The sequence below is a fragment of the Uloborus diversus genome, chromosome 2 (assembly GCF_026930045.1).
Source record: "Uloborus diversus isolate 005 chromosome 2, Udiv.v.3.1, whole genome shotgun sequence".
NCBI lineage: Eukaryota > Metazoa > Arthropoda > Arachnida > Araneae > Uloboridae > Uloborus > Uloborus diversus.
Window position 1 is genome coordinate 218,671,594 of NC_072732.1, and position 24,810 is coordinate 218,696,403.

Here is a 24,810-nt window from a genome sequence, read left to right on the forward strand (position 1 = left end):
GTGACCGTGGCACTCAGTCTGCTCTATCTAGACTTATAACTGGCCACGTTCAGTGTTTTACCTTTGAACGTGGCAGAAAAATCCACCTTGTAAAAATGCTTTGACCATCCAGCTTCACCAGAGAACATTCTGGCTTACATCGGATTTTCCAAGGCAGGCTTAGTCTCCGATCCCCGCATAGTTATCGACTTTTTATCGGTCAACAACCAGCTGAAGCTGATCTGACGTATGTCAGGTCTCTTCACGAGGATAAGTAACAGCATATTTGTTCACAAATAGAACAGCAGAAGAAATATTAGCATTACAAGAGAGAAACAATGACATCCGAGGCACAGGGGGGGAGCTAGTGGGAATCGAACCCACGATCTCCGTCTGACGAAGCAATTGTTTCTACTGTTTGTCCAAGGAGTCCTCAGGCTCTGACTTGATGCTTGGAATAAAAATGTATACAGTGAAAGTCAAGTTTTCTTCTTTCCCTTAAATGGTATTTTATGTAACTTTATCTGTCTGTGTTCTGTGTTACATCAAACTTTGGTACCATATTCCTACTCGCGAATTAGCTAGTATCAATCCCTAAACGTTCCCTTTGATTCATTTCTTGACCACGACGTTGAGTAAAAGTAAGCTAGGTTTATTAGACTATGCTAGCTTAGTGTATACCTTTACGAAACTTGGGAGAAACAGTATTTATTCTCCACCAATTAACACGTTACTTTTTTTTTTGTGAAAACTCCGAGAATTAATATCTTACGTCGTATATGATACAGCATGTTCCATGTTCCTCGAATATAATTCGAATGTTTATGTTCTAGACGGTGGCGAGAATGGATGACTATTCGCTGCGCAACGAGTCTTTTCCGGAGTCCGGCCTACCCATACAGTATCCCCGGGCCACGACGCTCTTCGCTGCTTCAGCCTGCATCCTGTTCATCGTCCTGGGCATCGCTGGCAACCTGTTGACAATCGTAGCACTGGCTCGCTGCAATAAGCTGCGCAACGCCACCACCGCCTTTGTGGTCAGCCTCTGTACCGCGGACCTCCTCTTCTGCGCCCTCAACTTGCCGCCCACTGCATCCAGGTGAGCTGCAGAACGTTACTTCTTCCATCCTTTTCTTTTTGCCATATTTTGTTTAGCAGATGTATTTTTCAAGACCATTTCAAATCTGAAGTCCTATATTCATTTCCCATGAATGCTACTTATAAAAGTGTATGATATTATTCTTGGTAAGCATCCGCATCTTAATGCAGTAGAGTCACAAAAACTCGACTTTCGATAACTCTTAAAGATTCCAGCACAGGCAAGGCGTGGCATCTTGCGTCAGTCATCGCTAACTTACTAGTCCGTAAGCTAATATAACCAGACCATCTGCTTTACTGACATATAAAAATGTTCACAATTAATATAAGAAAACTCATCACACATCTTTGTTTTTTAAATTTCATTGGCGCTGCCATTGGAGAGGGTTCATACACCATCCAATGAGACAACAATTTTTGTGCATGAACACTTATGCAAGCGCTTTTCAGTCGTTAGTTTCGAAAAATTTCTGGATACACCAATGCACTTGCGGGTATAGTAATAAGCTGATAGACAGCGCTGTGGTTGGAAAACATTTCTCGGGCGAACTCACAAAATGAAACCAGTGGTTTGACACCGCTTTACATTGCATTTGTATTATTTTCACAGTAAAAAATCAAATATTTCAATACACCCCGTCCCTCCGTGCTCCCACTGCACCCCTTCAACTACGGCACTGCTGCTAGACATGTATTTGGATTTTGTTAAAAGTCAATGTCAATCCTCACAAAAAGCAGAGTTGAATTTCTGACAAGAAAAGTCTAGAATTCCCATGGTCTTCAGAAAACTTCTTTTCATAAATAAACAGTCTGAACTCCTGTCCTATACTTAAAAATTTGCAAAACGTTGGAAAGAAGTATAGGAGCTGAACTCTTGTTATCTCCTCATACAAATGAAGCACCGTCTGAAATAGAGCATCATATTTTATCTTAGAAACAGGTAGGAACATATTCGGATATTAAGGTAGAATTTATCCCTGTTAGCGGGCGTACTTAGCTTTTTCGGACAGGAAATTAAAATTATTTCAGTTATAAATATGAGCTGCGGCGGAGTATAATCTGATAACAGGTCAGGTCCACAAGCAGATTTGACCCTCCCACAAGCCAACGTGACAAGCAATTTAATTCCTTCATCGTAGTCGTTCCACCTTTAGTAGACAAAAGATGTTACAGTAATAGAATAGACAAAAAACGAAAAAGGTTCTCAAAAAGCTGTCACCGACAATTAACGTTTGGTGTTTCTTTTCTCTTCAGAAACGTAAGCTTCCAATAACAACCTTACATTTGTTTTTCTATGACAAGAAATCAGATTTCATACCATTATAGACTTTCCAGATATTCGTCTACCAAAGATGTTGTTAGTTCCACCAGAGATGAGAGATTACATCTTCTGTACAAAACAGTCAGGAAAATTTATGAATAAAAACTATCCTACTTGTGAATTTCTTGCGTACAGATAATCAAATATGCTGTTTACTCACAGCAACGACAAGCGCTATATGATACAAACTCTACAGACTCTGATACTACATACTTGAGCAGTCTTATTTATTGAGCCACAGTAATACATAGCGTTGGTTATTTTTCTGGATAGGTTTATTGGCACATCAGATATATTGGAGTTATATTAACCGTTTATTTGTTTTCAAAGCCCTGTATTTTACGGAAGTCTAATAAATATAATTGATGCATGAATAAAACTGTAAACAATCAAGTTGCAGCATTGTACACTGAAAGCGTTCTATAAGTTTATAAATAGAAATGTTCTGAATTCTCGTCTGTGAGGTGTTGGTAGTTTGTTGCATCGTCCAATTCATTACTGCTATACCAGTGGGTTTCCTTGGTTTTTCAAGTGTTCTTGGTCTGATTGGTAACTCGAAATAATGGGCAAAAAGTAATTCCTCGTGGAATAGCGTGGATCTTATCTCAAAAATAAAAAGAAACTTGTTCTGGTTGCATAACGATTCTTTTTTATAATTTTTTTCTGAACACACGCTGCACTGTTATGACATGAACAGTGTTCATGTTGTATTCAAGATGTTCATTGAATAGAATATGTTGAATATTCCATTCAAAATCTGTTATCTCGCATTGTCGATATTTCATAAAAGAATTGCATTCGAACGGTATATAAGTGTACCATGTAAACTCAGGGTAGCACCGATGGTAAATCACGAGTGGTCACTGTGACCTTTCAAAAATGTCCTCATTTGGCAAATTTTGTCTGGCGATTCGGCGAATTTGGAGACAATATCGATTTACTTTAATAAATCATGTCTCTTCTTATAATGCTTAGATATGTGTGTATGCTCAGAGTTTATCACTTGATAACTTCCGGAGTTTTTATCGGTAAGTTGAGAAATTTCCTCCTCTCGAAAATTCAAGTTCTGGGTGCCCTAAGTGAACTTAGTCAGATGTCGATTCATTCATGCATAATCAAAGTAGCACAAGTAATGCTTTCAAAATGAAGAGCTTTGAAAAGAAAGGACTCACTTGTAGCATTACTGCATCTGATTTTTGCTGAACAAGTTTCCCCTTTTTTTAGAACTAAATGAAGATCACAATTTCTTAAAAAACCTATTAAAATCTTTATTTGACTTGTAAAATTTCATTCTGTCAGAACATGTAGTCTAAAACAAACTCCTTAGATCCTGATTTATAGATTAAGATCTAAAAAATCTTTAAAGGATATATGAGGCAGTGAGAAGCAAAAGGATGTAAGTGGCAAAATTGAAAATTTGAAGATAACCAATACACACGGTAGCTGAACCTCTCCTCTGTCTTGGGGCAAGAGATGGTACTAGTAACCCTGGTAGTTAAAGCTATGCAGCATGATTTAGAAAAAAATTTCAATGAACGCCTACCTAGGATGTTATCTTTAAACGCGTTTTACTCAAAACTTGAAAATGTCCCCTTACATCCCTTTGCTTCTCTTTGCCTCATGTTTTCAACCAACTTATATCAGCACAGTGGGTTGTTGATTTCAACAAATAGCATGGTATCAACTGTTACAAATATATAACTTGGAAATCGTTCATTTCATAGGCATTAACGAATCCCAAATTAAAATATATATATATATATATATATATATATATATATATATATATATATATATATATATATATATATATATATATATATATATATATATATATATATATATATATATATATATATATATATATATTAATTTAAATTTTTGGCATCTTGAATTCAAATTATGTTTTGCGCAATCACGAGCGTGTGTATGCGCGTGTGCGTGTAGGCGTTCGTGTGTGTGTGTATGTAGGCATGTGTGTTTGTGTCTGTGTGCAGGCATGAGTGTGTGTATGTGTAGGAGTGTGTGTATGTATGTATGTGTGTGTGTGTGTGTGTAGGTGTGTATATGTATGCGTGTGTGTGTAGGATATGGACGCAACCTGGACACTGTTTTCGCAAGAGGAGCAGCATCGTGAGGCGGCCGGTCGACGGTGATGCTGCAGAGGGTGCTGGCGGGAAAATAAAATCAGCGTAACATCAAAAACAGTCAAATGAGAACAATAAGCAATCATGATTTCTCAAAAAAAAAAAAAAAATATCTTTTGCAGGTACATTCACCACAGCTGGGTGCTCGGCGAGACTTTGTGCAAGTTGTTCCCTTTCTTCTTCTATGGAAACGTGGCCGCCTCCCTTCTTTCCATGACGGCGATCACCATCAACAGGTAATACTCTACTTTAGTTCTACAAATGCTGTTTCAAAATGCTGCCTGAAAAATTTCTGAGTATGACGCTCTTGAATACTATTACGATGGAAGTCAACTCAAACTTTCAAAAACCGAACACATTTTCAAATTCTTCATAGATTTCTGTATTTTTGAAAATATTTGCTAAATTTGTATAAACACTACTCATACCTTACAACAAGATTTTAAATACCTTCTTCAGAGAAAGTTGCCACCTGCTCCGATAACCAAGAGATCACGTATCCATTTTCTCGTCTTCATCACCGTTGTTACCCCCTCTTTTCCTCTCGTCACAAAATATCACAATATTACGAACCTCCCCTTTAAAGCGTGACATCATTTGTGGACAGCGCCTGATCACTTCATAGAGACTGACTCGAAATTAAAAATCAATGTCGACAAACCCGAACAGTGTAAGAACTTTTCACTTCTCACATGCAAAACAACGCAGGGTGATTCTAAGGACTTAAAGTAAAAGGGAGAGAGCTGAAGAGAAACTACAGTACGTTAAGGGGAGAAATGAACACTTTTATCTGTACTAGAATCGATGTATAAGTATGCGAAATTACCATCAAGAAAATAAAGTACAAAGACAGAGAAAGATTAAAGGTTGTTCTTCAACTATGGCAAGTTTCAAGTTTGATGTGTTGAATTTCGCTCTTAATTTTTCAAGAGCAAAATTAACAAAAAAAAAAAAAAAAAAAAAGCGTTCTAATTACAGCAATAAGTACGTTTGACGTATTATTTATTTATGATGATGCATATTCCAGCACAAGTTATTTTATGTGTGTGTGTGTGTTTTTTTTTTTTTTTTTTGAATAAAATGACTGGAAATAATCATGTTTATGTTCAATATTATTGAATTTAAATCACGAATCCGTAAGAAAAAAAAGTAATATGTGTACAGTTTCGTGATCTTAATCATTTAAGCATAGTCTCATAGTCACCTGAATCTTAAATCTTTAATCATAGTCTTATCATCAGAAATGTTAAAATATGTTACAATAATAGATAAACATGAAGAAAAGGGCTGGTTTGGAATTAAAACAGGCTCTGATTTCCATTGAATCATGCCCTCCGTGTCAAATGCAGGTCAAACGAGTTTTAAAAATATTTTTGCAAAAATAATTGCGACGAAGAGAATCTACTAAATGCAAAACACAGCCGCCTGTGCGTACGACGTGACAGTGAAAAACAAAAGTGGAAATAAATGGTAAAAACAACATTTAAAAAAAAAGTACAATCTTGTTCATTCGTGTGCAAGAGACAGAATGATTGAATAAAATGGTTATTTTATTCTGAAATGCCGAGAGAAAAGTCGCGGCACTTATAAATCTACTGAGGTAAAGAGTCCCCAGAATGTATGAGAGAAGCGTTCCTGTAATGCCCCCCCCCCCCCGCGTTATGGTACAGATAGGAGGAATAGCAAATGGGCTATTTCCTACACGTTGTCAGAGTATATGGCTATCTTAATGCAGAGCATGCAGTGCGTGAATAATCACCTGTCTACGGTTGAAGTAAAGGACGATGAATGCGTCTAAAAATCGTAAGAGAGAAAGAAAACGAATTGAGCGTCTTTTATGTGAAAGTAAATTTCTCGGCGTTCCTTTTAATTTGACGTCGAGACTTAAAAAAATAAATGAATGAATGAACCTAATGTTGGGCTGCTTCCAGATTGCACGGTGGGTCTAGCAAAGGTGTACAAAAATGACAACAAAACTAATCTATTACCAATTCTATTTGCAAGGACGGATACAAGGGAGGGGCGATGGGGGCGATCGCCCCCTCCTTGAGCCGAGGGACAGGAACTTTCTTCATGTATATTTTCAATATTAAAGTTTCAAAACCGCAATTTTACATAACATTCGATGGTGTTAGAAGAAAGGGAGCTCTTTCCCGGAATTCTTCCAGAATTGAAGTGTTTAAAGCACAATCGTAGCACATCTCTAATTATTCTGGGGATAGGGCCGGAACTTTCAACAGGGATTTTTTCGAAATTGAAATTCCAAAATCTCAATTTTAGACGATCTTAGATGACATTCGGGATAGTTTCAAGGATATTTTTTGAAAGAAACAACTGTGGGACACCTTTGATTACATAAGGTTAAGTGAGGGATTCAGTACACTCCTTCGAAGGTTTTTAGAAATTGAAGTTCTAAGGAGTAAAGAGTAAACAACAATCGCTCCCTCCTTGAACATTTTCTGGATCCGTCTTTATCTATTTGGGAATCTTTCATGTAAATCTTCAATTTCTGTTTGTAGACCCTAATAGAGCATTTCATAATCTTTTTTCAGTTGCAAAAATCTTTCAGCACCACTGAATTTTCAATGTGGCAGCACTAGGGACGCAGTGAGGGAAGAGTTTTGGGGTTAAAAACCCCAAACCTCTGGTTTAAAGCCAGGTCACAAACCCTAGTATTTTTTTATAGATACATGTTGAGACAGTTATGACCAAGGCCCCACCTTCCTCCAACACAGAAAATGTTGGCTTGTCATGAGTCATGACCACAACCCCCAAGGGAAATTTTTTTGATATATTATGAATAAACTCCTCCTATCAAAAAGAAGGAATTATATCTTGTTATGTCGATCCCCACTACCGAGAAAATTATGGATGTTTTAGCCTGATTACCGTACAGGCCAACTAGGTCCGGTGTCTCAGCTGTATGAGCTAGGCAGCTTTATTTCTTGAAAATTTCATGCAAAGCTAAGTTTTGTCAGTAGTTTTTTTTTTTTTCCATAAATTAACTGATTAATGAAACTGAAAAACGAATCGTGACCTATTTTTTCCCTTTGAATATTTGTGTGTGAGAAAAAGGGAGGGGGGGGAGGGGCAAATTGCTCTTCACTATTTTACTGAGTTATAAAAGCATTAAGTTATGAGATGAATTTCATAAAGCTGTGGCAGTGCTAGGCATTTGCAAAAAGTTCGAGTGCGCAAGGCCCCAGAAAGCTATATACAAGAGCCCCTACACTGCGATACCATTATTTTGCATGGACTGAAAGTGATAGAACAGAGAGAGGGGGCCCTCCAAAGTATTGCGGGCATTGGGCTCACTCTTAGTTAGTCAGGCCCTGCTAGATGTGTTAGCGATGAATAACAGTAACACGGAAATTTTTGCTTGAAGCAACTTTATCAATAGCAACCTGTTCGTACCCTTGCAGATTTTTCAACTTAAGTTTCTAGAATGTTGGCTCGGATCAGTAAAAAGTTATCATGTCCCATAAATGTTTTCTCGGGTACAAGTCGAGAGATTGTAATAGCCATCCCGTCCGTAGAGCTATAGCGAAAACTGGAACGAAGAGTTTGGCCATGCAAAGAAACCTCGCGAGCAAGGCAAAACATCGCTGGCAGTATTGCCAAAGCGTAATCTAGTCCTTAGAGCTGTAAAGTGTCCGTAAGTTTTGTGGGGAAAAAATATGTCTTTCTACCATACCATAACGCGCAATCAGAGTTCTGCATTTTGCATTGATTTCTGAAAAGAAGGAGTGATGCGTCCAGAATTTGCTCCAGATTTCTCTATAGCTCAGTGCAGCATTTTAGCTTCAAAGAACTGATCATAAAGGCAAGTATTTTTTGTTGATGGCCATAAATGGGCATTAGAAACAATATGTCTATAACAATATGACGAACATATTGGTGGATAATTTAATCATGTTTATTCAAATAGTTACCAGGAAGGCTGCAAATGCCACTCCATCCACCATTTCCCAAATTGTTTCATCAGTACAGTTAAAGCTGTGCTTTTGGTGTATCTTCGAAGTTATCCAAAACAAAAATGTCCAAAATTCCCGTCTGGAACAAATTGTGTTAATGAAGAAGACACTGCATCGATGCTATCCAATGACGTTTCGCCCTTTTAATAAGACGGTGTCAATGCATATAAAATGGCTGGTCCTGGTCGTGTGGCACACAGAAGATATTATTTCAGTCGTGATAAAAAAAAAAGTTTGCCATTTATGATATATGTTATAGAAGCAACGCTCGATGCAAGTTGAGGAGTTGAACTCGTGCAACTCCGCAGTTAGTTTCGAAAATCTGTTCCTTTTATCCCTTAAATACAGTGAACTACTCAGTTGCCGGTGGGCTCTTCAGGTCTAAATGTCTAAAATTTTGCTAAAATATCTATCATCATTTCTGGATGCTTTTCCGCGGTTTCACGCGAGACCCGGAAAAGTTGGACCCTCCTGGCCAGAACGATGACTTTCGCAGGCGATTATTTTCCGCGGTCGAAGAACCCTCTCGCGCAGATTCGTCACGAGCAAGTGAACAGGATCGAAAATCGCTCCTCCCGCTCACGGCAACAGGTGTCGAAAAGGAACGCACATATTTCAAAGTCCGAAACGACTCCCACTGCATCTCTCTTTTCGAAATCACGAGCGTGGCAGCGTAATCCGAATGCTTTTGGTTCTTCTGTTTCCTTTTATAAACATAGGAATCGGTTTACTGGGGTAGGGCGACCTGTGAGTGAACACGCCCCTGTCAACGAACAGTTCATAAATTTTTTTTGAAGTGATCAGAAGTATTTTCTCACCTGGATTGACAACAGTAACTTCCTCCTATATAATCTAATAAATAGTTCCAAAAAAAGAACTGCAGAACATTTTACATTTGACCATTGGCTAGAAGTAGCATTTTCTGGGTTGCTACACCGTTTTTTATTTAAAGCTCCCAAAAAATAAACCCCTGAAGCACAGCCATAAATATTCTTTTTTTTTTTCCTTAAATTACACATATCAATAAAAACATTTTTAATGTCAAGCACGAAATGCTACAGTTTGTTTATAAAGATTTTGTGGAATTCAGACATTACAGTCCTTCTTTGGTAGCATAAATTCATTTACGCCTCAGGATATTAGGATGCAAAGCTATCCAGGACTTAGAACCAACAACTAATAGAGTGTGTGGGGTTTCTTTGCACACAAGAGAATAAAACAGGTTTTTGTTTGATTGACTTGTGACAATCAGTTACACTGCCTAATTTCAATACAGCTAGAATGCAATTTCTTTCTTTTTTTTTTTTTGAGAGGGGGGGGGGGGGAGGGATGAAAGGAGGTTTTTCAGATCTCAAGTTAACGCAGTAACCTGAGTTGTGAAAAACTTTGTACTTACTTAAGCACCTTACGTACATTATTACGTAAGCAATTATAGTCAATGATTTACTGTGCCAAGTGGAATGTGAAGATCTCTTACAGGCCAATAACGGAAGTGACAAGTTTTGGGGGGAACTTGACATATGATTCCAAAATGGAGCAATCTCTCTTCTGTACTGATGCGGAAGCGGGAAAACGTATGAAACGGACACTGTAAAATTGGAGTACCAGTAGTATATCTGAATGCTTCTCATGTTTCGATGTAATGAATCGTGGCTTCTGTTATACTTCCTCTGCGATCCACGCACACTGATAGTTGAATTCCTCTTTACAGGTACATCCTCATCAACCACTACAAACACTACGATCGCATCTACCGGCCTCGGTACGTGGCCTTGATGATCGCCCTCTGCTGGCTCTTCAGCTTCAGCCTGCTGGCCCCTACGTTGGCCGGGGCGTGGGGGCGAGTTCGGGTACCGCCCTCAGAGCTTCTCGTGTACCATCTTGCGCAAGGGTGGCCGTAGCCCCAAGAAGTTCCTCTTCGTGCTCGGCTTCCTGCTGCCCTGCCTCATCATCGTCATCAGCTACTCCTGCATCTTCTACAGGGTAAGATAACTAACAAGGCTGATACCCTTGTACAGGGGTGTGGCACAATTCCTCTGGAGTTTTAAAGATTTATTGAAACAAACATATTCATTAATACAGCAACAACTTTGACTTTACCGAAGGAAGGAACTCTACAAGTTTTGTTTCACAAATCAGGTATCAAGTCCAATGTCTAATTTTCGTTTCACTCGCTGTAACGTGTCAAGAAGAATGATTTTCCGAAAAGATTCCTCATTATGTGACTGACGTTTGCCCATTTCCTCAAACTTCTTGGTCGACGGATCGGACGTGATTCTGACGAGGACACTTTCTTCTTTTGAAGCCCCCGTATTCTTTGGACCTAACTCCACGCAATTCTTTTTATGGTGGTGGTTTACATCAAAAATCGTGTGTTCGTGCTTCCTATGCCTGGTGATTTACAAGATCCCCTCGAAAGGACCGCAATCGCAATTGCTTGATCGTGACATGTTTCAGCTAGTGAAATAAGAATTGGACTTGAGATTTGATATCTGCCTAGTAATTGCGAATCTTGGTATATCGAATATTGCTAATGCTATTTTTCAATTTCGCAAAGCGACCGGTATTTGTTGGGGGTAAAATAGCGGTATTTTCGGTAATCTAGGAGAACTAACGTCTTTAGAGTTTGAGGAATGTAAAAGAAGGAGACCATTTGCATAAAAATGATACGAGTTATGTTTCAAGCAGGAACTATGGGAGTGGGTGAGAGTAACACTGAAGCACCTCTCCCCCTCCACTTTCCTGACATACTAGGTGAAATCTAGCTGTCACCGCCTATTAACATTTTAACGAACTACATGACTAGTTTGGTAACGTACCAACGTTACCAGATGGTTTATCATGCACCTAGTGATTGTAATTCCGGTATACCAGTATACCAAATACTAGTACTTCGTGCGATTTTGCAATTTCCGAATACAGTTGGATCTCAATAACTCGAAGTTTATAACTTGAATATTCCTTTATCTCAAAGTTTAGATTGGGTCTTAAACTCTGGAGAACCACTGTGGAAACTTCCTGTAACTCGAACTAACTAATAACGCGAACGTTTTAGCCGGTCACTTGGTACTTCGAGCTATCGAGAGTTGACCAATGATTTCGGTATGGATGCAAAAAATAAATATCTTTGAGTTGAAGCGTTTCATTATGACGTATTAGATATTTTCTGTTATTTTAAATGTGTAATTTTTTCATCAATGAAACAGGACGAAAATCAATCATTTTAGGCCTAAGTTTAGCTTCAAAATCCCGAATTAATATCTGTACTTTTCAAAAAATATTCCCAATTTTTTCGTTTTGAAAAAGGTAAAATACCTAAAAAATATGAAGTGCATGGCTACGTGAAACAGTTGCCATGCCAAAGCTACCGTTTTCGAAGCTATTTCAACCATGACGTGGAATGAAAGATAAATTAAAACGCGCAAAGGAAATGAACAGCATTTCAGAATTTTTGATAATGTGGTGCATTAACATCACAAAAGCTTCGCTTGTTGCCTTAAAATGTTTCGTATGCTACACATTTTTTTCTCTATTAAATGTTGCATAAACGGTCCGCTGAGCGCGCGCTAGCCGTCGTCGAATGCACGCATGCGTTCCAAATATTGTTACGGATGGGTCGTGGATAGCGAATAAATAATACATTTTGAAAATAAAAGAAAATTTCATCTCTCTTTTAAGTTACTTGATTGGTTAACATTAAGTAAAAAATGTGTGGAATGTGTCACTGAATAACTTAAAAACGAAACGATGTCGATGAGTTTTCGCTGGGAACAATTTTATTCAGATTCCAGTTACCAATTTTGCACATTCTGTCGCACAAGTCATAAAAACGCACCAATCGGGAAAATGTAAAGTCGGGGGAGGGGATAAAAATTTAAGCATATTGTTTAAAAAATTGACATATCCCAATTGATGAGTGCAGGAGATTTTAATGTTGACTTGTTTTTAAATGCAATTTCATTTATAGCACGTTCTGTACTGCCACTTTTTAACTTATATATATATATATTTTTTTTTTGGGGGGGGGGATACTGTCTTCATATCGTAACGGATCCGCTGCGACTTCCAACTTTCTTGAAAGGACGACACAGTTCTTGATAAAAACACAGGAGCTTTATTTACACTATGTACAGAAGAAATCGTTAACAACTGCTAAATTAATCATCAGCAATTAAACAAATATCACTCAACACCGTAAACTCAACGGTTGCACACATATTTACTTCCAAATACGAAAACAACACAGCGAAATGCCTCGCAATAAACAGAGCTAATACACTCTCAGTACAAATTCTTAATCGAAACTGAACTTTTTATCACGCGGGACGCTTTTATAAACATCGAAAGAAATCTCTCAAATATTCCACAAGATTCCAAACGCTTCTCGAAAATAGTAAACCGTTATCAAATTTTATCAATGAACAAAAAAGAAATAGGGGGGTCGTATACTTTAGCCGAATGTATAGGGGTTGTATATTCATTACGGGAAACTATTTACAGGTTACGTTACTACAATAATTACTATTTACAGAATTTGTAACAATATATTCATACCGCCCACCTAGGGCAGGTGGGGGCATAGTGATCCAACCACAAAAAACGTTGTTCTCGGTTTCGGTTACACATGAATGGAAGCACTGTTGTTCTTCAAGTCTGAAACAACCCTTGGGGGAGGGGGGGGGGTTGCTAGGTTTTGCATAAGCTTAAAAATGACGTCAAAAATTTCTTTTCTGTGTCTTATGGTGATAAGATAATTTCTTTTCTCCCTAATCTTGTTTGTTTTGGAAAAGAATCCATGGGCTTCGGCTCATCTTTCCGATAATGAATTATTCTGACCGAGTTCCTGTCTCCTCAGGTGCACAAGAGCCGCAAAAACGTGGAGGCTCACACCCCGGCCACCAACGGCAAGCCTCCAATCCGGCAGCTCTCCCACCGGCAGGACGAGATCCGGCTCACCCGGATGATGCTCATCATCTTCTGCTCCTTCCTACTCTGCTTCCTGCCGCTCATGGTCGTCAACGTGCTCGAGGACAAGATCCGGTGGGTACTCACACCTCCGTATGGTGAAATCCCGTTACAACGCATACCAATACAACGAGATATCCGTTTCAATAAAATGAATGTCAAATCCCAATTTAAGTTCCTTTACATTGTTTGAATTTCATTGCAATGAAATTTCCGTACAACGAGCAAAATTTGCGGTCCCTTAAAGTTCGTTGTAGCGGGATTGCGCTAATATTTGTCCACGCACACATGGGCACCCATATAAGGGAGGCAAAGGAGAGCTCAACCCCCCCCCCCCCTAGAAATTAGAACTTCCTCGCTTTTAATACTTTTTTCTTTGCAAACATGTAAAAACATTTTTTCTGCAGCCATTAACGAATAATTTTTTTAAAAATGTCAAATTTAAACAACTCTAATCTGTACTGAAATCGGTTTCTATGGAGAAAATATACTACTAAACCACGAGGAAAATATATGAGCTCCCCTCTTCCTTTAAAAATTTTGCATATGGGCACTCATGCACGCACACACATAAGGGGCAGATACAGGGGAGAGTCAAGGGGTTTATGTACCCCCACCGACAAAATTTCGTACCGTGTAAGACATTCTGCAGTATGGTTCATTGCTTGATTAAAAAAATATATATTTATTTGCTAGAAAATCGCCCGTCAAGGTATGCCTGGTGAAAAATGCTTCAACATTTGAACGAAGCAATCGCCCGTTTGGTGATATTTGGATAGTTGAAATTTTAACCCTTACTCCAGTGGATGAACCCCTAAACTCCAGTAGGTAGCGTTCATTGTCGACAATTTTTTCGTTTCTTCATTCTCCTGAAATGACAATCTTACTAGTAAAAACAGTTAAGATACCGGATCCAGTTCAGCCTCGTCACAATAAAGCATTTCTCTGCATGTCAAACATTACCAAAAATTATTATCCCATTATCATGCCGTGGAACGAATTTTAATTACGTGAAATACACCGCCAGCTCAGTCATTTCCAGCTGAGGACTGCAGTTTCGTGCTTTTTAGCACTCATCAGCCCGGCATAGGAAAGTGACTGAGCTGGAGATGGAAAACCTCTTAAGGAAGCCAAGAGTGCCAAACAAACTGGTAGCTAATATAGAATTAGCAGACCAGACGAGTGACCGAAACAATGGTTCGAAGATTGAACGCGAGGCATGGTATATTCAGTAAATTACCGCCCATTAACCTCCCCCCAACGAAACTGCAGTCCTCGGCTGGAAATGACTGATCTGGCGGTGTATTTCACGTATTTCTGCTTTAGCCCTGGCTAATGGGCGGTAATTTACCGAATTTTAATTGTTGATGACGTCAGAAGCGTTACTTGATCATTCGCTATTATATACATATATGAGGATTTATTTATTTATTTCAATCCGTCTTATTGTGTCGTGATTTTTCATATTTTCTTAAAAATAACAGAAAACGAGCTGATGTGTGCATCACATGACTTCCTTTTACTCCAATTTAATGTCATATTCTCATTATTGGCAATTTTTATGTGATTCAATAGTTTACTTTCTAAATATCTCCAACAGTGGCCAAATTGAAACCAGATTTTTTTTTTTAAATTAAAAAACACTCCAAATTTGTCGCTAAGTTGGCGAGAAAAATTGGCGACTGAAAGACTGGCGATCTATCGCAAAGTGTCCGCCAAATTATAACACCACTTGAGTTTACATCGAAATTAACAATGATTTCAATCCAAAAAGGGGCAAGAGACCCCCTTTGGAGCATCCGAATGCAACCAAAACCGGAGGTGCACAACTAGACCCCACTAGGAGTCTAAGTACCAAATTTCAACTTTCCAGGACATTCTGTTCTTGAGTTATGCGACATACATATACACATACATACGTACATACAGACATCACGAGAAAAATTGTTGTAATTAACACGGGGATTGCCAAAATGGATATTTCGGGTGTCTGTACGTTCCAAGGCATATATCTACGTGTGGTCGGGTTGAAAAATAAACTCAACATTCATTTGGGGGTGAGCAAAATGGAAATTAAGGCCGATTTTTGAGTAAAATTTTTTTCGCGAATACAATTCTTTCTTTTTTGTAAAAGGAAGTAAAAAGTTTGAGAAAGTTTCAGACAGCAGAACAGTTTTGCTTGAGACAAGTTGACAGTGGTGCTCCAGCCGCCGATGAAATAAAAGGAAGCAAAGAAGAGTCTGTCGCTCGAACGCGTTTGATACAAGGGGCTGCCCGTAAATGATGTCACGCTTTTTGACATCATTTATGGACAGCCCTTCATTCGTTCGACGAAATTTTTCAATGATCCCCGAGTCGCAGACATCTGTTGATGTGTCTGCATCAAATTTATTTAAAAAAAATTTTTAAAGTAAATATTTGAAATTAATTAATTTTGAAATCATTTAGTTTTCAAATTATTTGGTTAAGCTTATGCCTTTTTAGGTGTCTTTCCTGGTCGATTTTGTGCCTTTATTACGTGTGAAAAGTTTCTTTTAAAAAAATTTCAAGCATGATCCCCCTAAAATGTTCATATGTATCCGCCAATGCACGTCATGGGCTCTTGGTGCACCAAAAACGTTGTGGGTTAAAAGAAATGTAGGAGTTAGGGGGCGTGGCCCCTGAAACTTATTTTTTTTTTTTGTAAAATTGGGCTAGATTACTGGCTTTTTATATTACCGATTTAATAACTTGTAAAAATATGAAATATGGCTTCACAAATCGGAACGAATGGCCATTGCAGACTTTTCCCTTCATTTTAAAGTTCCATTCTTATGAAATAAGATGAAAAAAGTTCATTCGCTTGGAACTTTTAGTTTTACTTTCGTGAAATAAATCGATCTACCATATGAAAAAACATTTTTCAATCGATCATTAATTTTTAACTTTGAAAAGGATGGGGGCATAGTCCCTTATTTTTGGAAGTAAAGAAGATAATTGCCCTCCCCCCCGTACGAGCCCCCTATGCTGCACGTCATGCATAAACCGGCGATCATAAAGGTAATTTTTTTTTTTAAACTAGTGGTACCCGCACGGCTTTGCCCGTAATAGAAAAATGAAAAGGTCTTTTGGTTCCCTGTATATTTACAGACAATGTATGGTGAATTTTCTCGCCAATTGGCTTGTACCCATGTTACGGTTCCACGTTATGATCATTTCGTATCTCGCCAATTGGCTTGTGCCCATGTTACGGTTCCACGTTATGATAATTTCGTAATTTACTCGTCCGTCTTATGATAATTTTGTTCTTAAAATTGGAATAGAAAAAGAACCACATCGAATTTTCGGAACATCGCTTTGAGGTGCACACCCCCGTGGTACAAACTAACTTTGTGCCAAATTTCATGAAAATCGGCCGAACGGTCTAGGCGCTATGTGCGTCACAGAGATCCAGACATCCAGACATCCTCCGGACAGAGACTTTCAGCTTTATTATTCGTAAAGAAGTAACAATTATTGACCTAAGATCGTGATTCCAAATAATTTCGATTCATGGCTCTTTTGCGTCCAAAGCAACAAAGAACAGCATCGGTTTGAACGGTACTTCCCTGCGTTCCGATCCCTTCGTGTCTAAATTTTCCCTAAGAAAATACAGCATTCCGAAGAGTAAATTAACTCGTTGGTCCCGCAGAGACATTGAACATGACAGCTGATGGATTTTTCTCAACCGGCAACATCTTTCCTTTCCGCATCGCCGATCTTTCATTTTCCGTACGAAAACCACCGAGGCGGACATCCTGCACACCTTGAAATGCGCTCCTTTTTTCGGTTGACCACCCCAAAAGGACCGTTCTATTTTAAAAACAACAAATTTAATTTAAAAAAAAACGAGCTGAGTGTGCATCACATGACTTCCTTTTACTTCAATTTAATGTAATTTTCTCATTGTTGGCAGTTTTAATGTGATTCAATAGTTTACTCTTTAAATATCACCAACAGTGGCCAAATTGAAACCAGATTTAAAAATAAAATAAATAAAATAAATCGCCAAATTTGTCGCCAAGTTGGCGACAAAACTTGGCGCCAAATTATAACACCACGTGAGTTTACATCCAAATGAACAACGATTTCCCAACAAAAAGGGGCAAGAGATCCCCTTTGGAGCTTTCGAATGCAACCAAAAAGGGAGTTGCACAACTAGAGCCCACTAGGAGTCTAAGTACCAAATTTTAACTTTCTAGGACATTCCGTTCTTGAGTTATGCGACTTACATACACACATACGCACATACATAGGAACATACAGACGTCACGAGAAAACTCGTTGTAATTAACTCGGGGATCGTCAAAATGGATATTTCGGGCGTCTGTACGTTCCTAGGCATATATCCACGTGTGGTCGAGTTGAAAAATAAACTCAACATTCATTCGATGGTGAGCAAAATGGAAAGTAAGGCCAATTTTTGAGTGAAAATTTTTTCGCGAATACAATACTTCCTTTTTCGTAAAAGGCTGTAAAAAAACAGATAAAGCAGGTTTGTATTCAGAGATTCTATTCAGAATGCTTCATCAGAACCATGCCAAACCAGAAATATATCCATGGGACACAGGACAAGTTTTAAGGACTATACACTACTAGTTTTGCGTTTCAATGAATTTCACAACAAATTTTAACTTTTGTGGCTGATTTTTAACGAAGTTCAGCTTTTGTTCGTTGGAAGCAGGGAGGGATACATGGGAGGGGGAGTCATGCTGAAGAATGAACCCTATCCCTCTGCTTCCGCTATGAACGAACCTACGGTTTTGGGTGCGAAACATTCCTGAAACTGCTTGGTTGTCAATAAATAGCACCAAATAAAGCAAGAATAAGGCACCCAATGGGGCATAAACGTTACTAATTTTATAAGCATTTAAAGGAAGTAGTACTATTTCAAATACTTACTTTTAAAAATATTTTATGAGTTGAAAAGATTATTCAAATCTTTTACATTTTATTCATAAAGTGCTTGAACACAATGAGGACGGATACTATAGCGATAGCCGACGGTTTAGGGGACTCATGACCCCCATGTTCCTCCCCTCGTTCGAAGAATGAACAGTAGAACTCCAATTTTCCGGATCATTTGGGACCCCAGACCTCGTTCAAATAATCGAAAATTCGGACAATTGGATTTTTCCCAAAAAAAGTTATATTTTAATTAATAACTATATGTATGTTGAAAATGAGAGGAAAAAAACCATTGAGGAGGAATACTAATGGAGGAAGCCATAGCAAATGTCTCAGTGAAATAAGCTTGGGATCCAATGTTTCCCAGGTCAGGTGACTTTTTTGGCTGGGAAGTTGTCGCGTTTTGGCACGCAATCGCTCTTTTGGCATTAAATATTTTTCAGACGGCGCTGTGGCGCTTATTATGAAGTCGGGGCTACAAATCAGAGCAACTCTGATTCCGACTCCTTTACCGCATAATAATAAATCAATAAATTAATAACGGATACAAATACAGGCCTATCATTCAAATTCCCTCTCCTCACTTCTTTCCGGATTTTAAAATATAATGTAATTGCATTTTTCATGTATTTTGATGTTTATTCCTTGAAATGACGGGCATGTACAAATAGTTTAAAATGTTCTGTTATTGACTGAAAATTTATGGATTCATATGTATTGTAATCAATGTTTTGAAATGATTTCATACGCAGGCATACTAGTATTTAAATTGAAGCATAAAAACAGCAAATCTTCATTCTTGCGCATCTGCTGTTCGCAGGAGCTTGGCGAGAAGATACTCACCAACAAAGCAAATGTACACAAAATACTTAAGAGCCGTTAAAATAATTACTAGTTAAGTAAAAAGTGTTTTTATGGAACTGAAATGTTATTTGCACTCAAGATATACAATGTTTTATAACTTTTATAGCTAAAATAAGTACAAAAATTTAAAAATTATAGGCATCTGTGGAATATGTACTCGTTGAATGCATATAAATGTTATTTTTTCTTTATTTAGAAGTAAAAAACATTCGTACATGCTAGGGAAAAGTTCCTGGACCTCCTGGTGTGGCTTTTTCCTCACAGTTTACAATGCTAGAATACTGCACTATTACTATAAATCAAATTTTTCCCTTCTACAGTTAAAGGTTGTTATCATGCATGGCTTCAGCTGATGAAAACTTCTTCAGCGGTTGCGGTCAACTCGAAATTGCTCCCCAGGTCACGTGGTACTGTTGCCATATCGGGATAGTAGGGTTGCACTCTCTCCATCTATTCCTTCTCAATGAAAAAAAGTGACTATAATGAAAAACAGTTTTGAATTAATTAAATCAAAGGACCGGCCATCTAGTGACGGACGGCTGATCATAATAAAATTTCACTATGAGACGACTCATCATCCCAGTAATGTTCGCACTGCGCGTACACTAGCTTCAAAGAGGCAAGGGCAATAGCGCGAAGACAAATTATTATTTTGCGAATTGATGTCCGTTTCAGTTTAATTTTCGCTTCTGAAACTCTAAAAGGACTCGGATAGTCGGAGTTCGGATAATGGGCGTTTTCTTTACAATTAGCTTGATTGTTCTACTTTTCATTCCAGGTCCCCCACCGTGCACGTCCTGGCTTCCGTGCTCGCCTGGATGTCTTCATGCATCAACCCGGTCATCTACGCAGCCATGAACAGGCAGTACAGGCAGGCCTACGTGCGCCTGTTCTGTGGTGCAAAGCGGCGCCTGGGCACTGCGCACCACTCCAGCTCCAGTGGCGCAAGGTCCAGCCACTCCAAGACCCTCATGTCGGAGGTCTTCGTCTTCAACTCGACCGCCAACGGGAAGCCGCCGGCCAACGGAGACAGCAAGGAGAACAAGATCTAGCCAGATCTCCTCAGTGTTGGCTTTAACATACCAAAGATACATCCCGGACGAAGTAGCGGATGACTTTATGCTACGATTCGTTTCAGCTGTTGTAGATTTTATGCTGGATTCAGTGAGCAAAACTAAAGAATGAGGAAAAATGAAAAAAAAAAAAAGCTTCATTGTACGCCTCCAGGTTGAAACTTGTCTACTTTGGTTTCAAGGTAAAGGTCGATCGTTGAGCAAGCATGATTCCCAAACTACTGGGATCACGGAAGCCTTCGCAAAAATGATTCTTGAACTAGGAACCACATGAGTAAACATGTCATCGTGTGTATACATCTTGCAAAAACTTGAGCAAATGACTCTTATTACACGAACAGTTCGTGGCAAGTCCAAGATGCAGCTAAAATATTTGTCTCACCCCACCAATATGTTTCGCAAAATGAGTGTAGCTTAAAAAAGACCGACTTCAAGTCAAACTGACGATTGAAGCTGTTCTGGCTATTCCTACTTACCACCCATTAATACTGCCGTGGGATGTCAATGCGCAGAACCTGCAGAAATGAGTATTTAAGACATTTGAAGAAACGCGTTTTGAGTTCGATACTTAGAATAGGAAAATGTTCGACGTTCTTTGATGAAACATTGTATTTGGAAATTGAGACGTTCTTTCCCCGCTATATTGTAAGCGGAAACCAAACGAATAAGCTTGTACAGTAAAGCTAAAGTACAATAAATGACAAAAATGAAAAATGGAGAATTTGCAGACACTGAGCTTTACCTTCCCACGGCAGAATAGAACAACCTTTCGAAGAACAATGATGTGTTCCCCAAACAAGCTAATGCATAACCCGGAAAGAAAAAGTTATGTTTTCATGAGAGAGACAGAGAAACTAACTTCCCACCTTTTAGAAAAGGTAAACGTTTTCAAAATATTTTCATGCGTGCACAGCTTTATGTAAAATAAATACGTTTGCGTATCATTCGATTCAAATTTCAATAGTTTTTATCTGTCTTCCACAAAGTTCGAATTCACTGCTGTTAGAATGGATTTGATACAACTTTGAGGAATTGGTTCATGTATGCTCAGAGCGTGACCATCTTTACATATTCTGTAAAACTTTATATACATGTATGTGTAGTGTCTAGCAGTCAAAATCACACATTCTGACCTGTCATCAGCAGTTATGACACAAACTGGATACTAATAATCAATTTTGCTCATAAATTGTGTTAGGGGTCGGCGCTAGTAGTTCTGCTGCCCCAGGCAATGCTTAAAAATGAGTCCCTCCACTTAATAATAATAATAATAATGGGTAAAATGAAAAAGAAAAGGTCAAACACATTCTCATATGCAATAAAAGCTGGAAAAAACCATCTTTATCACAAATTCGAGATTTTTCACCCCCTTAAACTTTATGTTCTGATGTTAGGGGAGGAAAGAACGGAGGAAAAGTTCTAACCGAAAATTATTTGAAACTGAAGTCCCACAAATCCCCCTTTAGGCTAAGTTTATCTAAGTTGGGGAAGAAAAGGCTGGCAACCAGCTTTCCTCCGGAAAATATTCGAAATTGAAAACATAAAAATGGAATTTTAGTAAACTTTAATGATATTATCGAGAATTTTATGTATTGGAGGCTCTCCTCCGGAAAATTGCGGAAATTAACGACCTAAAACTTTAGGGTTGCTTTAAATCAGAACCAGCGTCTGGGCGCCGCTCTCACGGACGGCGGCATTCATCCACCTAGATTCGTCACAGCGTCTTGTAGCACGATAATTTCAAAAAGATTGTGCGTCAATACAAACATTTTCATACTTTTTAAAATCATACGCGTACAAGGAATTGAATTCAACCCCCGAGGGTAACTGGGTAACGAACTAAAAACTACTCTTTTAAAATTTGCCCTGAGTTCTTGCATTGCAGTGCAGACTGCACTCTTTTAGTTTTCCAAACAACACATAGATGTCGCCACTAAAATCAGTTGAAAATAAGAAAAACGAAAGTGCAAATAGCACTCGACGTTAAATCCCGGTTATCACAAATTTGCCATTTCAACTGCGCTTGCGCACGGACTTAGCTTTTTGGGCTTTCTGTTTTAAGATTTCGTGTTGCTTGTTTATATTTAGGTTGTGCTCGAGTCCCAACAAATTAATGAATGCGATTAGAGTATTTTCACATCGATTTCGGGATACATTATATGAAACTACGGATATGAATAACTGATAATCTTTATAAAGAAAAGAGAAAAATGACACTTAAATATGTATTGGTTTGGAAATATATATACGTAAACGTAAAACACGTTATGTACTTCAAAAATGATCGGAATATTACAAATATCCGTCTTTTGCGGATATTTTACGTTAGGCGTAAACAGCTTAGTATTATACATTTGTATTTAGGTTGAGGGTTCCGCTTTTTATTGGAAGTGATGCCGCAGATCGAGTACGCTCTTCAGGGGTTAAAAATTTGGCCCTGAAAAGGATCTTTGTTTGATAGAAAAATCAGGCTCCGAATCCAATAATAATTAAGACGTAAAACTCAATCTTTACCGAGGCGTAAAAACTAAATCAAAGACAGCTTTGTAATTTCTAATTTTTATCTGTTATTATCTCATATTAACAAATTTAAATGTTTTTCGTTAGTTTGAGCAAGAGTTTCGATATCAGCAAAGTCCGCGCGCAAGCGCAGTTGAAATGGCAAATTTGTAATAACCGGGATTTAAAGACGAGTGCAAATAGCCCGCAAGATTTTTTTTTTTCCAATTCATTAGAAGTAACTTTCAGGTTTTTTTTTTTTTTGCTTTGATTTTCAATCATTTTTTTGTTGAGATCCATTTGGATGAAATGGGCACCAGTCGATTTCTTCGTCACATTAAAAAGGTGGCATTTCCATTATCAGGGACGCTCCGAACTTAAATTTTTGGTTGGGCGGAAATTCTCAGTTTTGTCAAGCGGAACTCGAAATTTTGCCGATTGATAAAATAGGGGTACAGTGAAACCTGTGTAAGTTGACCACTTGCGGTGCACTACTTTAGTGATCAACTTAAACAGGTAGTCAACTTACAGAGGTTGATTTATATGATAAGGGCTTCCGTGCCTGAAAAAAGCGGTCAACTTAGACAGGTGGTCAAATTCACAGGTTTTACTATGTACAAATAAGTACATTTAATGAAAAGAGACATTCGGACATTTAAAAATTGCAGAGCTGCAATTATGTCCCCAAATTTGACGAATCGTCAGACAAAATTTACCTATTAAGGACATTTTGGGGAGGTCACAGCGACTTCCCATCGGGGCGCTCTTGTCCATTATGAGTCAATATTGTGCTGTTTCTCACTTCGTCACTGTCCATCGAACTTGTCAGTAATTAAGTGATACAGATCTGAGAGAACCAAATTGTTATATATATAACTCTGCGAAAAATCATTTTGCATGTCATGTTCTGTACACATTGTTCTTATGACTTTGCTATCATTCATTAATGCATTTCTGTGTAGTTAGTTGACTGTTTTGAAAATATATGTACGTATTTTTCAATAAAATATACATAGACATTTGTCCAGTGATTTCTTTAAATTCATTCTAGAGTGAAGTGAAGTTGTTAAACAATTCAACACAATTTCAAACACATCTCTGATAAGAAAGACACGACCTTGCGCAGTGTGCAGAAAAGAAAATACAGTGAAACCTCGATTTTACGTTTCTCGAGGGAATGGGTTAAAAACGGGAAAACGTAAACGTGAAGTATGTAGAAAGCATAAATCAAATAAATAGAAAAAGAACTAAAGGTAGTTTAGATTACTTTTTAAAAGATATATTTATATTTTAGGAAAAGAACATTGTTATATATACCATTTTATATCATTTTGACACATTTAGTTAGGAGTCCGGGCCTTTAGATTGAAAGTAGTCTGTAATGGCAAATTTTTAGTCGAATTCAAAGTAAATATTGTTTTCCAGGTATGCGATAGGGGACTGTATATTTTTCTGTAAGGTACTGGTAGGTGCGGGGATGTTCGTAATCATGCGATATAATTCATTAAACAAGACAACTGACCACATATCATGTTTGTTCCACCGTTTATTGCGTACTTAATAAAAAAAAAACACAGAACGAAAGCTGCATGATTTAAAAATCGTCTGCAGATAAAAATCGCCTGCGCGTTATTATTCATTTCAAAGCAAGGCTAAACTAAAGCAGCGGAGCTTCAATTAACGCTAAATACAAACGCCAGGATTGAAATCTTTGCAAGTTTTCCCCCTGGTCTTTATGAAAAAGAACATATTTTTTTTTACTACTTGTAAGCTCTTTATTGGAAAAAGGGGCAGACTGCATCCCGTTCTTCATATTCAACTTCATCTGTGAACGAAAAATCCATAAGGTCGGCGTGCTGCCGATGGATGCTGTTGGATTACGATGGATGCTATTGGATAACTGCTGGATGCTATTTGTATTTTAGATTAGGTGCTAAGGGATTTCTGAGCATAGCAAAACGGCT

The 24,810-nt window shown here is 38.2% G+C and overlaps 1 protein-coding gene across 1 annotated transcript; it reads left to right on the forward strand.

Moving 5' to 3' along the window:
* Positions 1-824: 824 nt before the first annotated feature.
* On the forward strand, positions 825-23,862 carry LOC129216273 (G-protein coupled receptor moody-like). The gene is given in 6 exon segments (XM_054850478.1): positions 825-1,078; positions 4,668-4,781; positions 10,231-10,366; positions 10,368-10,502; positions 13,375-13,559; positions 20,053-23,862. Coding segments are annotated over 6 exon segments (1,098 nt in total). The 3' UTR covers positions 20,327-23,862.
* Positions 23,863-24,810: the final 948 nt, after the last annotated feature.